Below are 16,205 nucleotides of genomic sequence, written 5' to 3' on the forward strand. Positions count from 1 at the left end.
GTTGCTAGACTAAAGCAAGTAATTGTCTTTTCAAATTCAAACCTAACTTATTTTTCATTGTGGAGCAAAGCAAGCACTTCTTTGTTCTTTTTGTTCACAAATTGTAACTTTTATTACTGGGAGTCCAGTCACATTCAGCAAACTGGGAAGACAGTAAATGGTAAATGCTTGGGGGTTTTGCAGAAGTGCCTCATGTGATACCTTCTATTCTCAGCATAGGTTAAAATTAGAAGTAGACTGACATTGCATTGGAGTCTGAGTGAGAGTTCTAAATGGTTTTGGTGGTACAGAAAAGATTCATAATTTATCTCTGCTCTTGCCCAGAAAGCAATGAGTCACAGAAAATCTGTAAAACCACCAAATAACTGAGGTAAGTGTAACTCTTTCAGATGCTTGGAGGTGAAGTTGTTGGGAGATCTGATTAGTTGGGAGTAAATTTGCAGTTGTTTTACAGCAGTGCTTGGGAATTCACTTCTAACTTGCTAGCATGGTGATTATGGTTTTTATTTTCCTGAAAAATAATTGTATCTTAAGAACAAGAAGCTTTGGATAGTAGTCTTGTTATTATATAATTAAATTGCCTATAAAACAATCATATATTTGGGCTCTCTTTCGTATTTTCTGGTTCTGAAGCAATAATTATTCAATATTATACTTTCTACAGCAAAAGTGAAGCTTGACTAATACTAAGTATTGTTTCAACTGTTTAGTCAGATATTGAGTTTAGTTGTACAAGCATTAACAAATACCTCTTTTCTGCACACTATATATATATATATATACATAAAGATTTCTAGTTTTCTAGCTAAAAAGGCTTATAGTTCAAAAAATGTCTCTCAACAAGAAGAAGTTATAGATGAGGTAATCAGTTAATCTCTGGAGAAGTTTAATCCTGAAAAATAAAGCAGTTAAAATTGTAGCAGCTAATCAGAGCAAAAAAAAAACCCCAACCACAGAATGTCTTAGTTGTTACTGTCGCATATTGGGGAGAGGAATGGGAAAGGTAATTGCTATGAGAACTATTAAAGGAGAAGTTAGTCCTTCAAACTAGTAAACACGATCACATTTATGCAGGGGAGGGAAAGAGGGAAATCCTCTCTACAGGCAAAAATTCAATCCCTCTTTAGGAACCCCAATGCTATTTGCATCACCTGTCAAATCTTGCCATTTTTCCTTAACAGAGAACAGTTAAGAATTATTAATGTACTGGGGCAGATTCTTCTTTATTCAAGTATTATAATTTTATTATCATTTTTTTCTTGTCCCTGCAAGTGTTAGTAAAAAGTTTGAAAGCGAGCATTCTGATCAGCAGTGTTAAGAGTACACTGCTGTTGGTATGAAGTTTAGCCCTCCAAGTGCCCCTAAATATCAATATCTTGGCTCCAGTTCATTTAAAAAAAATGATAAACCTGTCTCTGAATGACTACAATAATGGCAATAAGAATGCTTTTTAGAGGGATACTTTGATTAGAATGGTTGAGCATGTTACTTTGCTGTTCTTCAGAAAAATATGTATCAATTAACTCACTAAAGAATGGATTACTTGAAAACTTAAGGCTGGTTTTTTGGTTTTGTGGGTTTTTTTTTTAAATATGGGCCCTCTCAACAGGGCTGCAAGAGATTCAGAGAAATCTGAAGATTTAAAAAGTCTTTTCTTAAGGGTAATGCATTACTAACTATAAGATACAACGAATTAAACTATGAAGAAAATGAATGGAAATAAAGTGTACTAATTTATTATCAGCAGCATTTCAGTTTCTCTAAAATGCAAAACTCCTTTAGTTGCAATTATTTATGCCAGCTAGCTGCCAGGATGCAACTACCAGGATTTAACTGCCTTAAATTGCAGGTAACAGCTTAATTTCTTCCGAGGAAGGGAATGAATGTGCCTGTCTGCATTTAGTAGTTACAGTCAGTGCTCAGCCTGCCATTGGAAGGAACTGAGGGACACAGTTGTTCACTAAGAATGCAGAAACATTGCAGAAATACCACTGCTTATTGTAAGAAAATGTAGCCAGATGCAATTATCTATTTTTATAAAGTAGTTGGTAAAACTCTGACAGTTGTATGCATTAACTAAATGTAATAATATAATCAAGTGGGTATTGCATTATTTTACTTTTCATGTCACTGTCCCTGTCTGGCAGCTGATACATGTGCTGGTTGCAGTGAGATTGCTGTGACTGAATCTGAACATGTGAGGATCATGACTGAAACTGCAGTTTGCATTGGAACATTCACAGCTGTGAAGACACTTTGGGAAGTGAGAATACACAAGATAAATGAAGAGTTACGGAGAGAAAAGGAATTCAGACAGAGGTCTGCAGGAAGGTAGGTAAACTGTAGATCATTAAATATGTGAAAAGTTAGACCATAGGATACTTTTCAGAAGACTGTAATTGGTCTTGTCAAACTCATCCAGAGTCTCATTTTTTAGTCATTACTCCATAAGAATTCCCACCAGATAGAATCTAGAAATATTGCCAAGAACTGTGTTCAGTAATAAACATAGCAGCATATATACTAAATCCCTGAAATTCAGATATTCACGCAGAAGATATTTTTAATATTCCAACCAGTGGAGAATTAATTTGTTATGCTTTCTTCTCAGTGAAACGTTAACAGGGTCTCTTGGTCTTATTTCTGGCCTGCAGTTTCATGAACCATGAAGAAATTTAGCATTCAGGTTTTGGAACTCTGGATAATTTGTCAGGTGTGTTTGAAATGGAATAACAAATTTAAAAGTTATGAATAGCAAATAAAGCAGAAAGAAAGGGAATTAGTATAATTTTCATAATTCTTTTTTAAGTTCCCTTTGGAAATCAAGCTAAAAGAATCCCAAGCTAATTGACCTAGTTTGATTGCACTCATATTTGGTGGAACCAAAGGCTTTCTTTTTAGGAGACTGCTTCAAAATTAATAGCTTTGGAATTTAGTTCCTCTGTATTCTGTTGCTCTGCTGCAACATGATGAAAGTGAATGAAGTTACATATTTGTCTGACTGTAAATTTAAAAACTGTAAAACAGAATTACCTCAGCCAAACGGTACTTTATGTTTTGTCTTCCCTCAAATTTGTAGTATATGTAGCATCCAGATATAATAAATGTTGTTTGACATCCAAAAAGGCTATTGCCTCTCTGTTGCAGAAAATAGAATAGATAGCAATTATTGCCTGTATTCATTGTTGCACTATTGACAGATGTTGTTTCTCTTGTAGGCTGCTACTTGTCTGGGAGGAGAGAGCTGCTTTAGCAAAGCTCAAAGAAAAAGTTATTAATGAAGATGGAAGAGCAATTTTAAGGATAGAGGAGGAAGAATGGAAGGTAGTGTTGATAGGAATGAATGTTGCTTGGGTTGAATAACTGATGCATTAGGAAACGACTATTTACAACTTTATACTCACAGTTGTACTATTTTTAATCTATGAAGTGCTCACTGAGTGCTTTGGTAACAATGAATTGAGACACACTGTTGTGAGAGCATAAAACCAAGCTGACTTTTTTTTTAGTCTTGGATATTAATTACTATGCAAAAATATAGCCCAAAGGGCTTTTCTGCATTAGAAATGATTTAAATTGCAAATTATGAGTTCAGTTTCATAAATCATCATTTAACACTGCCATACCAGAGCTACTTGGAATGTATCAAAGTGAAAACCCACTGTGTTTAGGGGAATGAAAATACTTCTTAGTGTTGCTGACTTTCTAAGAGTGAAAAAGAGCCAGTAGATTCCCAGAATATTATTATTATTGTTTGTAATTCATGGAGGGGAAGTGATTTACTATAGAATCAATGGCAGGGTGTAAGCTAACAGTCTGTTCTGAGCCACACAGAAATGCAGATCCCATTTCCAATGAAGTGATGAGACTTAGACTGTGTTGAGGCCAGTGAGAGAGTGCCAGCCACTCTGGTGGTCTATAGGCCAGTGCTCCTTGTTCAGGACTTGTAGCATACAGGCATTGTAGTTTTTCTGTCCCACAGCTTTTCTGTCCTCACTATTAACAGAACAGGAAAAACAGTTTAGATAACCATTTAAATGCAAACATTTATTTAGAGTAGTTTCATACTCAGTTATATTGGGTTTGTTTGAGGAAAAATCCCCACAGACAAACAAAAGCAAGCCTGAAGTTTTTCAAGCATTAATGGTACTGCAGATATCTAATTCCTGGGAGCAAAAGGTGGACAGGTTAAATCTATGGTCAGAATCAGCTGCATTGATGGTGTTCATTTTGAGACATAACAGAAGAGAAGAAAGAAAGATTTACTTCATTTTTTTTATCAAAAGGCTGTTACTGTTTGAAATAAAACTTCTACCTAAGCCTGTATTCTTGCTGTATACTAAGCTGAATTTCTTCTGGTTCATATCTCTTGTCTTAGACGCTACCTTCGTGCTTACTGAAACTAGTCCATCTCCAGGAATGGCAGCTCCATAGAACTAGTTTGCAGAGAATCCCTCAGTTCATTGGAAGGTTTCAGAATCTTCTTGTTCTGGATCTATCCCGGAACTCAATTGAAAGCATACCTAATGAAATTGGTGAGCTGTGCTTGCTTCTTTGTAAAGCTGCTTTTCTAAGAGAATTGATCTCACACAAACATGCCATTTTTGTGCATTTTGTCTGCCTAGCAATCCTACTGGGTAGTTGGAAAACAGACTATTTAAATCTGACAGTGAGAGAGAGATCTTAAAACCATGGGTTCCCTATAAATTAAAAATATGGCTGGATGGAAGAGATGTATCTTTGAAAGCTCCCCATGAGACAAAGGCTTGTAAGCACAGCAGATACTAGACATCAGAATGCAGCTGGAAAAGGGAAATTGAGAAACAGGTTTCCATGTTCTCAGTCCATAGCATGAGTATACTATGTTCATAAGTAATTGGTTTTTGAAGGGGTTTTGGGGTTTCTTTTGTGGCATTCAACTGGAGTAGTTCTACACTACACAGTCCTGAACTCCTAATACTTGAATTTCAGTGCATCTTTCTCTGTGTGTGTGTGTGTGTGTGTGTGTGTGTGTGTGTGTGTGTGAACACAGAGCACTTGTATAACAACAGATAGCACAAACCAGGTAATGTTGTATTTCAAATGGAATGAACATGAATGTTTATCATTCCTCATTGGTGCTCTCCACAGGCCAGCTGACTAACCTCCAAGAGCTGCTTCTCAGTTACAATAGAATAAAGTCTGTTCCTAAGGAGATAAGTAACTGTGTCAGTCTGGAAAGATTGGAACTGGCTGTCAACAGGAGCATCTGTGATCTTCCTCCTCAGGTTTTGACACACTGTTTTATTTTGTTTAGTTTAGTTTAATGCATATTTTAAATTTATCCCAAACCAATTATCATTAAATATTGCACCCCAAGTTTTGAGATTTGCTTTGATGTTCTGATTTCACAACTGCTTCACAGAGTCAGTACATGAACAATATTTATATGACTAATCAAACTGAAGCCACGTGAAAAGGACATACATATACCTAAGTAGTTGAAGGAGACAATTTTGTCCACATAAATGACTTGGTAGAGCATATAAGGCAGTGATATACTCAGTGTTAATTTGTTTAGGCTGAAGGTCTTCGCTCATTACCTCATTGAGGATCTGGTGCCTTAGCACAGAAAAGTTTCTTTTTACAGTTGAGAGTATCAATTCATACCATATGCCTGGACACAGCTGTAAACTTTTTTACCAGCCCTGCTAGCTATGCAAAGGGTTTGTGTGATTTACACAGCTGCCTATGCACCAGGAGTTGAACGAATGTTGTTCTGAGGTATTGAAAGCAACTAGGAGAGAATAAGAACAACTGCTCACCTACAATTAAGCTTCATTTTGGACTGACCTAAATGTGAAAGGGACCTGAATCTCTAAGTACTAGTCTTTTAGAGGTGGCAAGTTTGTAACCTTACTTACTTGTTTTAATTTATTTTAAAAAACAGTAGTGGCAATAGTTGACAGCAGTTGGTGCCTTGCAAAATTGTGAGACCAATCAGTAATACCTAACAACAAAGCTTCAAATGAAAATAAAAGTGAAAATATACACTATTAACCAGAGTTAAGAATTTGCAATGTCTCTGTGGATACTGGTTGGGTGGTGTAGTGCACAGTGATAGCTTCTAAATTAACAGCTCGTAGCAAAAAGCTGGTTCTGTCCTATTGAGATGATGATTGTGATCACTGTGAAGCTTTGGCTACATGTAACTGTGTTCTATTCGGTGTTTAGACAGTTGGAACAGATCAGCAGGAACGTATCTTTGCATCCCTTGAGCACTGTAGCAGTGCCTGAAGGCATGAGTCACCAAAGGACTTGGTGCTGCAATACTGAATGAAGCTGTTTAACTTTTAGACTGCCTTGCCATGACAGTGGACTTCACAACATGGAAAGTGTCGAGGCTCATTCTGAAATGCAGTCCATGCAGTTGGATCCCAAATAATGAAAAATGTCACATTGCATGGAGGAAACACCACTGAGTATGAAATACTAAGGACAGGGCTGTCTTTAAAGCCCTCTTTGTCTCAAGGCTTGGGGTGTATCTGCATTGTGGCCATGGCATTCAGCTTCTCAGGAGATAGGGCGCTCACTACCTGGTAGGGGAATAAAGTTCTGTCTGCGCAGTTTCAAGCCACCTGCCTTCCAGGTGTGAACTGTAGCTGTTAGAGGCAATTTCAGCTAATGCAACTTGGAAGCCATTCTGTACTAGCTTTAAAATGCTGTAATTCTTTTACATAGTTTCTTGTTTTCAGTCAGCATTATTACAGCACTGCTGTAATGGAACAGCTATACAAACATGCACTGAATCTCCCTTTCTTTTCAGCTCAGTGACTTAAAGAAGCTTTCACATATAGATTTGTGCATGAATCAGTTTACTACCATCCCTTCAGCTCTTCTCAACATGCCAAATCTAGAGTGGTTAGATATGGGGGGGAACAAACTCCGGGACCTTCCTGATGCAATTGACAGGTAAATGAATTTCAAAGCTCACATCTTAGTCTCAATTCCACTGCACTGAAATTCTGATTATTAAATCCTACTTCATAGGATTATTTTGATGTTAACACCACTTCAAACTTAAGATTTATCAGCCATAATATGGCATTTTGGATGAGCTGGAATAATCCAGCCACTAAACAATAAATCCAGTAGCAAGTTTAAATATGTTTTGCCAATGACATTTTCCAGTAGAGGTCAGGTGATTATCTGTGATACAGGGTTTTCTTTGACAGCTGTTGTATGCAGGATATGAGTCCTTTGTGTGGCTGTAAAAATAAATCAATTCCTTTATATTAATGACTGATAAAATTAATTTTCTAAATCTTGATTGTGCAAACACCTGTTTTTACAGAATGGAAAATCTCCACACTTTATGGCTGCAAAGGAATGAAATCACCTCTTTACCAGAAACCATTGGGAATATGAAAAACCTTAGTACTCTTGTACTTAGCAACAACAAACTTACGGGTATTCCAGCTTGTATGAAGGACATGACAAATCTGAGGTAAGAAAAAGCAACAGAAATACCAATAAAAATACTAGAAGATACCTTTTAAAGCCTCCCTAGAGTTGTGTATCCTGGAGTGATGCTAAGGAAGTGGAAAAGAAAAAAGCATGTCTGTAGTTTCACAGGTGGACACACCACTGCATAAATCAGCATAATTACACAGATTCACAACAGTTGAGGATCTGCTCAGGAAAGCTTTGTGTAGCACAACTCACTTTAGTAAGCTATGATAGTTACTCTCCTTTTTTATATATGAGACTAATGCATTTTTTTTCATTTCTGAATGGTCCAAATGGCCACTTCTGATTGGTCTTTTGTATCTTGGCTCTCTAAAGCCAAGAGCTTAGGAAGAAAAATGTGACAAGAGTAAAAATGACAAAAACTAAAACTTTGGCTCTGAGAAATCAAGTATTCAGAAGTAAACAGAAATGTTTACTTGTCAGGATATGGGTGAAACTCATGTATTTGATTTGAGAAATACAAAAGAATGAATGGCTATTTTTAATTGCTAGAATGGGAAATACTCTTTTGTATCCTGTGACCAACAGTTTCCTGGTGTTTGCATTTTTATTTTGAGTTACGGATCCTGACTGTTTTAAAGAACACTCCTGTAACAGTGGGCTTAGCGTAAGAAAAGACTGACTTCCTTTTGCTCAAAATACTGTTTGAGGAATCTTAATTGCTTCAAAAGAGTTCTTCTCTCTGGACAAAACCTGTTGCAAGAGTAATCTTTTCTGGTGAACTGTCAGATTTGTCAACTTCAGAGACAACCCCCTGGAGTTAGAGGTAACACTCCCTCCATGTGAGAATGCAGAAGAGGAGGAGCAACAGGAAATGTTTGGCATTGAATTCATGCACATGTATATCCAGGAGTCACTCCAGAAAACAGGTATTGCTTTTTTATTAATCACAATCTCTCTGAAATAGAGGCAGGAAGGGAAGAATATACTGGATAAATGAAGGCTGAGATATGTATACGAAGGAAACATAAATCTTAATAAATGAGTTAACATCTTTTAAAAACCTGTAAGAAAATTTTTACTGACAGCAGGGGCCCATCTGTCAGGAGGTTTTCACATAAACAGCACGTGTTCCACTAGGAATAAATTGAAATAAACATGCCTGTGCTACCTCCATCCTGGATAACTGGAAGTTGAGGACTGTCTCTTGTATTTGCAATTTAATCAGCATTTACAAACTGTGAGCCTTCTAGGACTGTTTGTCTAGTGAAGCTCAACTTTGCTATTTTTGGATGTTGTCCAGACAGGGACTATGGAAGGAGGCTGTAAGGGAGAGGTGTCTGTGTTCCCAGCATGCAGCATTTTTTAGCAATTAAGTATCAACCACCTGATAAACAGATGGTTCTTGCAACTTGCTTTCCCAGACAGAAAATCCAGTCACCTAAACACCCCCCCCCCCCCTTTCATCCCATTTCTAAATGACTATGACAAAAGAATGCTGGTAGTAGTCTCAAAGGTAATGGCTTAAAGTTGGTAGTAAGAGACCAAAATAAATAGGTGTGCAGGTGGCAGCTGGTACTTGCCTAGACAACTTCATTCACTGCAGATACAAATTGTTCTCTCTGACCTTCCCTTTATATATCATGAAGCCTTAACAAATGAATGACTGAAATGCTTTTCCTTACTTGGAATGCTAAGACAGCTTTTTTTCTTATCAGTATTTCATTAATGAATAATCAAATTAGGAAAAAAATCTATCAAGATGATAGGTTACAATTAAGTTTTCTTCCTTAACAGATTCCTCTAGTAGCATGGGCTAATCCAACTACCTAGGCCTACTTACATATTTAAATAGTAAATACAAAGCTATCCTGAACTTCAAAGTGAAAATAAAGGAAGTTATTTTCTCTTATTTTAACCCATTGTCTTTCAGGAAATCTGGAGAATTGTACTTCTGATCCTTCTCCTGTCAAAAATGCTGATGAATAAAGAATGTAACTGTGAATGGAAGAAAACACCTGACAAAGAGGCATACAACAGGTTTCAAATATTCAAATGGGGGTTTATTTTTCCACTGATGAGAACTGTTGTGCATTATTTGCAATTCCTACTTTCACTGGGAAATTATAAGATCTTTTTCTCGGTATAGGGAAGACTAAAACAATGTTTCTGTAGGCAATGAGTTAGCTTTTTTAAAACTCCAGATACGTTTTACCAATTCCAAATCTCTCTCCTGTCATTTAATGGTCTCTGGTATCAAAGATGGACTTGGGACAGCTGTCAAGAGGACATTCTCCAAGGACACAGCAGACTCTGTATAATACTGTAGTGCAGCCTTGTATCCTCGTTGTTGTAAATACTCAATCCGTCCGTGATCAATCAGCAGTTTACAGAGGTAACCGATCTCCTTTCGTTCTTCAACAGTCAGTATCCTACTTCCATGGAAAGGAAGAAAAGAACAAACAACGTGTCAGAAGAACAGCTTTGTTAAACTAGCAGCTCAGCCTAGATAAACTACTGAAATCAGTGTAAGTTCACTCCCGTTCAGGCAGGCGTGACTGCTTACGTATTTTGAAACACCTGTCCATGAAAACTCTATTTTTAAAGTAGCATATTTCTATAAATTCAGTAATTAAAATGTTTGATAAGTGAATCATTTTGAAGACCCCAAACAATGTTATATACCACTGTACATAATTTTGCTTTTCTGCAGGAGTCCATTTGCTAGAAAAAAACACATACCCTTGTACTGTATCAGAACTGCTCTCTGCCTTGCTGAATGTTTGCTCATGTTCTTCTGTAGCAGTAGTTTGATCCTCACTTGGAGAGGCTGTGATTGAGGTTTCTTTCATGCCACAAGTGGCCCAGCTACTCATTCTCTGAAAATAATTAAATTCTACTGGTCCAAGTCCTACTGATTTAAAGAACTCTCTGCCCACGTAATGGGTCCAGTCACACTTGTGATGGCAGCACAGTGCAATAACTATTCCAGCTACAGGCTTACAGTCATCTTCCATGCTTTCCTTAGCAGTAGAATTGTTAGAAGCCACCTCAGCCTTATCAGTCCTAGAGCGTTTTGGTGCAGGTTCTTCATTTTCTCCATCACAGCAAGTTGTGTAACTTTCAACCAAGCATCTCAAAGCAAGATCTGGGAAAAAAAAGGGATACACCACCCCCCCCAAAATAGTGAACACCATGCCATTATTTATCCAGGCTGCATCATGGATGAGAATCTACTTCCCACAAAGAATAAAAAAAGTACATCCCAAATGAAGCAAAAAGCAAATTTATCTAAAAATTACAAGCATACTTTGAAAACATTAAATCCCTAAATGTCCCTAAATTGACCTTATGAGACCTCTGGAGCTACTAAGGGCTTATGCCCTCTTGATGAGCATTTGCTCCACACAAGTGAATTCTAAATACTTTGGATAGCAACCTCCCTGTAACACATGCAAGTATTTGCTCTAGAAGTCTGCTGTGTAGGGCACAATCTATTTAGGCATTTAAGTGTAGTACATGTGTGTATTAACCGTGTCACCTTTGTAACAGGTGTTGTATAGGGGTTGTATTTCAGATGTCTTTCTCAACTTAGTAGACATCGACATGCCACCATGGACTATTTTTTATGTTCTACAGAAAGCAAGAAAGGTTTTACATCTGTCTAAAGTTGCTTTGCACTTATTATCCTTTTACTATTCCACTGAAGTCAACAGATGTTTACAAAATAATTGCAGTGTTCCCTAACACGGGGTGAGAGGGCAAGAAAAGCTTAAAGGTACAGTGTGGGAGATCAGCCCACTACTTTCTGTAGTTAACATACATGATTCATACCTGTTGCAGCACCACACAAATGCTTCCCAATTCCTACCACTGGTAGTTTTTTCTTCTCCAAAACAGGCACCTTCTCTGGAGGGAAAGGAAAAAAAGAAAAACTCACACAATCCACAACAACCCCAGGACCTCTATTTAGAGTTGGGACAATATTTTTCTGGATAATATAATTTCATCATACTAAGAAATAATTGTTTACTGCTACTAAGGAGGGAGTAATCTGTACATGCAGTTGTAAGATACTAAAAGGAAAGTTTCTTAAAAAAGTAAAGAGAATCAGGTGCTGGGGCTGAGAAGCATATTCTTTTTCTAAACGACTCAACCTTGTCCCAAGGCAAAGAATGTCTTTTAAATGCTATTATGAAGCAACACTATTTTGTTACTGAGCCACAATGCCACTACAGAGCAGTAAAATATACAGAACACTGGATGTATTTCCTTCACAGAATTATCAGTGGCTCAGAGATTAGCTCCAGGTAAACAGTAAGATAAATACTTTGCCTTTTGTTAAAATGAAGTATTTTGTATTTATGCTGTGATGCTACATTTGCCTATTTAACCACTTCAGCCTTTCTATACCACCTGTGAAGTGTGTATGTGACATTAATGCCTCTCCTGTTGAGAGCTGTTCCCACAACCTCCACAGCACTGATGCACACAGCCTATCAGACAGGCACAGCTTGCCAGGGGTGTGGAACGAAAGTAAACACAGCAAAGGCAGTTAATCCTGCAAGTTCTGAAAACCCTTCCAAACGTTTTTGTTTTGGTATTTCTCACCTATAATGATGTCCTGGAAGTGTATAAAATCCAGAAATTAAATCCCTATGTAATATATATGTATTTGAGTGTGTATATACACACACACACACACAGTAGTAACATGTCAAAGCAACCACTGAAAATAATCTTCAAAACCAGGTATATTTAAGCATGCTACATACAAATTGACTTTCAGTCCAGTATTCAAAAATTAAAATTAAGCCTCTAATTCATAATTATGCAAGCCAAGAAGAAACTTACTTAAACATAAATGTTGAATATCAACTTGAAGCCTTTCAAATACTGAATCTCTCCTTTGATGTTTTCCATCCACCTATGTACACAAGACCACCACCAATAATTACAGTTTTGCTCCAGGTATTAATGCCAGACTGTTTTCCTGTCAAGTCAACATCTGCACATTTCCAATGAGACATCAGAATTTTTTTCTAATACATTTATTATGGAATGTAGGCAATCATGCCTACGTTTGAAATCTTTCAACATTTCAGAGGTTTTGTGTTACTTCTGAAGATAAAAACCAGAAAAACCTAACAGCTTCAATAACAATGGTTTAAAAATGACAATTTGCTAATATGACAACATCCTTTCTTACCTTGAATCTTGTAGTTGCCCTTTCCACAAGCAAAAACTGAACATTTTCAACATTCTGTAAGGCAACATCAACCCAATGAGACAGCTTTCCTCGCCCAGCTCCAAACTCAACAAAACATCTCCCTGGACCAAGTAGATGCAATTTCTCCATGTTACCTAAAATAGAAGCCTACAAACATCCAAAGATTATTTCTGAGCCAAGAAAATACATACACTGTCCACTGACAGAAAAAGGATTACTTCATCAAGCTGCAAGAAACTTTTCCAAGTCCTCACTTCCAGGGGATTAGGGAAATGATCTTGTGTGTACAGAGGTAAAAGGACTGCAAATTCTGTCTGGTCAGCTTCAGGCTGCTCTTCTTCCACTCCTCACAGAACTCTCCACAGAAGGTTTTGGGATAGATTTTGGGGATTGGGTACACATTATAATACTGTTCTCTGCTGATTCTCAAGGTAGTCATCCAAAATAAGGGTACTGTACTAGATGTTCTGTGAAACATCAGTGCCTGTGGAGCCCTCTCTCTGCTACAGTTACACATTCTGTAATACACAGCAAAGTAGAGCACAGGAAGAAAGGACAGAAAACAGACTTTTCTCACTTTTTATGTTTTCTTCCCAAAACTTTCTATCTTGGTAGAGTATGTAAACTATTTCTCTCTCAAAATTCTTCCTGTTCAATATATGTTAAAAAGGCAGAAGGTAAACTCAGGGTTTCCAGTTCTTTGTATGCATCTGTTACTCAACCAGGAAATCTAGGGCCAGTTCTTACAGAAAAAGTAAAAAACTCCTTTTTTTCTTAGCAAATTTCCCTGATCTTTTTAACATTTTGCACCTCAAATTTATTATAAGCTACAAATAAGTAACAATCCAGACCACCACCACACAGTTTGTAATTTATTTCAGTATCCTAATGAACTTTTGTTACTTAACACTTGAAGGAGCCAGTCAAAGGTTATATATATGCTACTGTTTGAAGCACATAGAGTTATAGAGGAAATCTGACAGGCTTTGTATGAAATGACTAGCATTACACCTGCACAGTCACTTGGATTTACACCAGCAGAATTCCATGTGTTTAAAAACATCTATAGCTATTAGTAAAACAGTGAACATACCTGTTGTTTCAAGTGTTTGAAAGCAGACTCCCCATTATTTGGGTCATTTAAGGCTTCTTGTAAAGCCTGGTGGGACAGTATTTGTTCTTGAAGGTGGAGTTCCAGGCCTGCATGAAAAAACAAACCTTTTCGTTTCAAGAGTTTATTGTTTTCTAATACATATTACAATAGCCAGATGTGAGCTCACTTTGTAACATTAACAAAATAGTCTGTTGACACCACAAATCTATCATCATATGTTTATAGCAGAGCTGTACTGTTATATGTAGTGGTGTGTGAGTAGGAAACAAACAAACAAAATAAACAAAAGGAAGGGAAACCAGCTATATAAACAGATCAGGGTTTTATCCTTCCCTTGATCTAGTTTATTCTTCTGAGTAAAATTTAGCTGTTGGAGGATTGGCTACATCTTGATGATAATTACTTTGTCTAATGTGTCTATATCTAACAACAACAGAAAAAAGAAATGTTTAACCAATTCAGTGTAAAACTTATTTTCAGTATAAGTAAGCTCACCATTACTTGCTTTTTTCAACTTGGTAATTAAACTCTCCAACTCTTCTTTGGATAGAGAAGAGATAGGTACCTTTTTAAGGGAAAAAAAAAAAAAGCCACCCATAAATACAAGACCTTTTTACTTTTGCTCATTCTTTAGTCATATGATAAAGTGCCATGTTATGTAGGGACTGAACTTTAGAATAAATAAATATACTCACATGTTTTTCTGGTATTTCTGCTACATCTTTGAAACCTGCATTAATATCTTGAACAAAGTAGACCTTTAAAAAAAATCAAAAGAAATAGGATTCTGTTAATTACCAGGAAGCAAAAAGCTAAACTCTTCAATGTTTTTAAGATAAAATGTACAGCAATAGGAATTCACTGCAAAAGAAGATATTCCAAATATTTTTTTCCCCTCTAGTCTTCTCCTGACCCCCCCAGAAGAAAGGACTGTTCTGATACCTTTTGACAAGACTGAACATATTCATAAGAGGTAAACTGTCAGTGCCTACTAGACACCATTTAAAGGTTCCTCAGTAATACTAAAGGTACAATACTGATATGGAAAAAAAGCAGACAATAAAGAAGCCATCTTCTGTCTTCTGGGAACAGCTGTTGAGACATAGGTCCCATTCCTTCCCTCAGCAGTGGCTGCAGCTGTCAGCCTAGCTGGCTGGCTGTAATTCACTGCTAGCTGGAGCGAAGCTGGCAGTTGGCTAGGGCAGCAGACTGACAGAGGTAGGAACATGCCAGAGCCTCACAGCTAATTTTGCCTTCCGAGGATAAGTTCTCACCAAGCCTCTAAAATGAATGGCACTGCAAGAGACTGCTCTTAGGGAATACCTTTGAGAAAAGCAAATTCAGCAATTTGATTTGTTACTAAGAGAGCTGAAGAGCTGTACTGAACTACAGTGAGAGGGGATGCAGATGAGGAGAGTGGAATGTGAATTCCATTTCCACAAGTACTCATTCAGCTTCCATACCATCCCCACTGTCCTGCTTGCTAGCACTGCTGTCCTACACTTCACAGCTGCTGCCAGAGCAGCTGTAACATTTAGGGTCTTAAATCTGAGAGGAAGAAGTGCTGAATTTACTCTGCACTTACTGGCTTTGGCTTCTCTCTTGAATTACATTTTTTTAAATGTTTTTGTAGTTGGTCTTCATACACAGTGCTAAAATCCAAATGAAAAGACAAGTAAGTAACAGCATTTATCATGTCAACTCCAACAAAGAATAGGAAGAGCATTTACATGTACTTACTGTTTTGGATCAAGAGGACATGGAATTCTTTTTCTGTCGTTTTCTTCCTAGTTATAAGAGAAAGATTTTAAACGACCCTTAGGCATGCGTTCAGCGTTCCTGTTACAGAAAAGCTGTTGAGGGACACCCGAGCTATTCTGAGGTGGGTGGCTTAACTAGAATTGGGAAATTATCACAATTTAACACGCAAAGAGATCCTGTACCGCAAAGGCAGGGATACTGCCGGGCCGGAGCCATGGCCTTAGCACGCCCACGGCCCAAAGGAAGATGCAGGCGCTGCCTCTCCAGCCTGCGTGCAGAGCCGGCTCAGGTGGACGCGGGACCCCAGCCCCCCGGGGTGCCGCCGGGGCTGCCCGCCCGCCACAGCCGCTCCCGGGGAACCCGGGGCTCCCCGGGCATCAGGCGCCCACCTCCCCGCCGCCGGAAAGTGGGGCCCGCTGCTCTGCCCGGTACCTCCTGCTGCCCGTGCTCTCCGCAAAAGCGCCTGCCAGGCGCGGGGATCATCTTGCAGAAGCGCTTCTTCCTCGCTACGAAATACGCGCATCGCCCCGGAACCGGGGCGCCGCAGCCCGAGCCCGCCGGCGGCGCCGCCATCGCCGTCCCAGCGCCCCCCGCGGCCGCCACCGCCTCGGCTCCATCTTGAGGCTCCTCCTCCGCGGGAGCCCGGCGCCA

At 38.3% G+C, this 16,205-nt stretch overlaps 2 protein-coding genes across 4 annotated transcripts; one reads left to right on the forward strand and one right to left on the reverse strand.

The window, feature by feature from the left end:
- The first annotated feature begins 288 nt into the window (after positions 1-288).
- LRRC39 (leucine rich repeat containing 39) lies at positions 289-10,164 on the forward strand. Of its 3 annotated transcripts, XR_014617369.1 has the most exons (10): positions 289-370; positions 2,148-2,331; positions 3,219-3,324; positions 4,379-4,535; positions 5,131-5,267; positions 6,806-6,951; positions 7,334-7,486; positions 8,239-8,378; positions 9,383-9,489; positions 9,874-10,164. XR_014617369.1 is itself a non-coding variant. In XM_084265802.1 (9 exons), exons 2-9 carry the CDS (start codon positions 2,207-2,209, stop codon positions 9,436-9,438), a joined length of 1,020 nt encoding a protein of 339 aa, XP_084121928.1. In that variant the 5' UTR covers positions 289-370; positions 2,148-2,206; the 3' UTR covers positions 9,439-9,515. The 3 variants fall into 3 exon arrangements, 2 of the variants coding, with proteins under 2 accessions (XP_084121928.1, XP_084121929.1); XM_084265802.1 differs by lacking the exon at positions 9,874-10,164 and having other exon boundaries at positions 9,383-9,515; XM_084265803.1 differs by lacking the exon at positions 9,874-10,164 and having other exon boundaries at positions 322-370; positions 2,170-2,331; positions 9,383-9,515.
- Positions 9,685-16,127, reverse strand: TRMT13 (tRNA methyltransferase 13 homolog; the record flags this gene model as incomplete). The annotated part of the gene is made up of 11 exons (XM_084266317.1): positions 9,685-9,881; positions 10,192-10,597; positions 11,284-11,358; positions 12,304-12,376; positions 12,659-12,826; positions 13,773-13,879; positions 14,289-14,358; positions 14,489-14,551; positions 15,379-15,445; positions 15,534-15,580; positions 15,987-16,127. 11 exons carry the CDS (start codon positions 16,125-16,127, stop codon positions 9,686-9,688), a joined length of 1,413 nt encoding a protein of 470 aa, XP_084122443.1. The 3' UTR covers position 9,685.
- Positions 16,128-16,205: the final 78 nt, after the last annotated feature.

This window comes from Gallinula chloropus (assembly GCF_964237585.1).
Source record: "Gallinula chloropus genome assembly, chromosome: 6".
NCBI classification, from domain to species: domain Eukaryota; kingdom Metazoa; phylum Chordata; class Aves; order Gruiformes; family Rallidae; genus Gallinula; species Gallinula chloropus.

Bases quoted from the DNA above. Each gene is read 5' to 3' on its own strand.
- LRRC39 (XM_084265802.1), top strand. From the start codon at position 2,207: ATGACTGAAACTGCAGTTTGCATTGGAACATTCACAGCTGTGAAGACA. The intron at 2,332-3,218 runs GTAGGTAAACTG...TTTCTCTTGTAG, and splicing joins AGACAGAGGTCTGCAGGAAG to GCTGCTACTTGTCTGGGAGG. The intron at 5,268-6,805 runs GTTTTGACACAC...CTTTCTTTTCAG, and splicing joins TCTGTGATCTTCCTCCTCAG to CTCAGTGACTTAAAGAAGCT.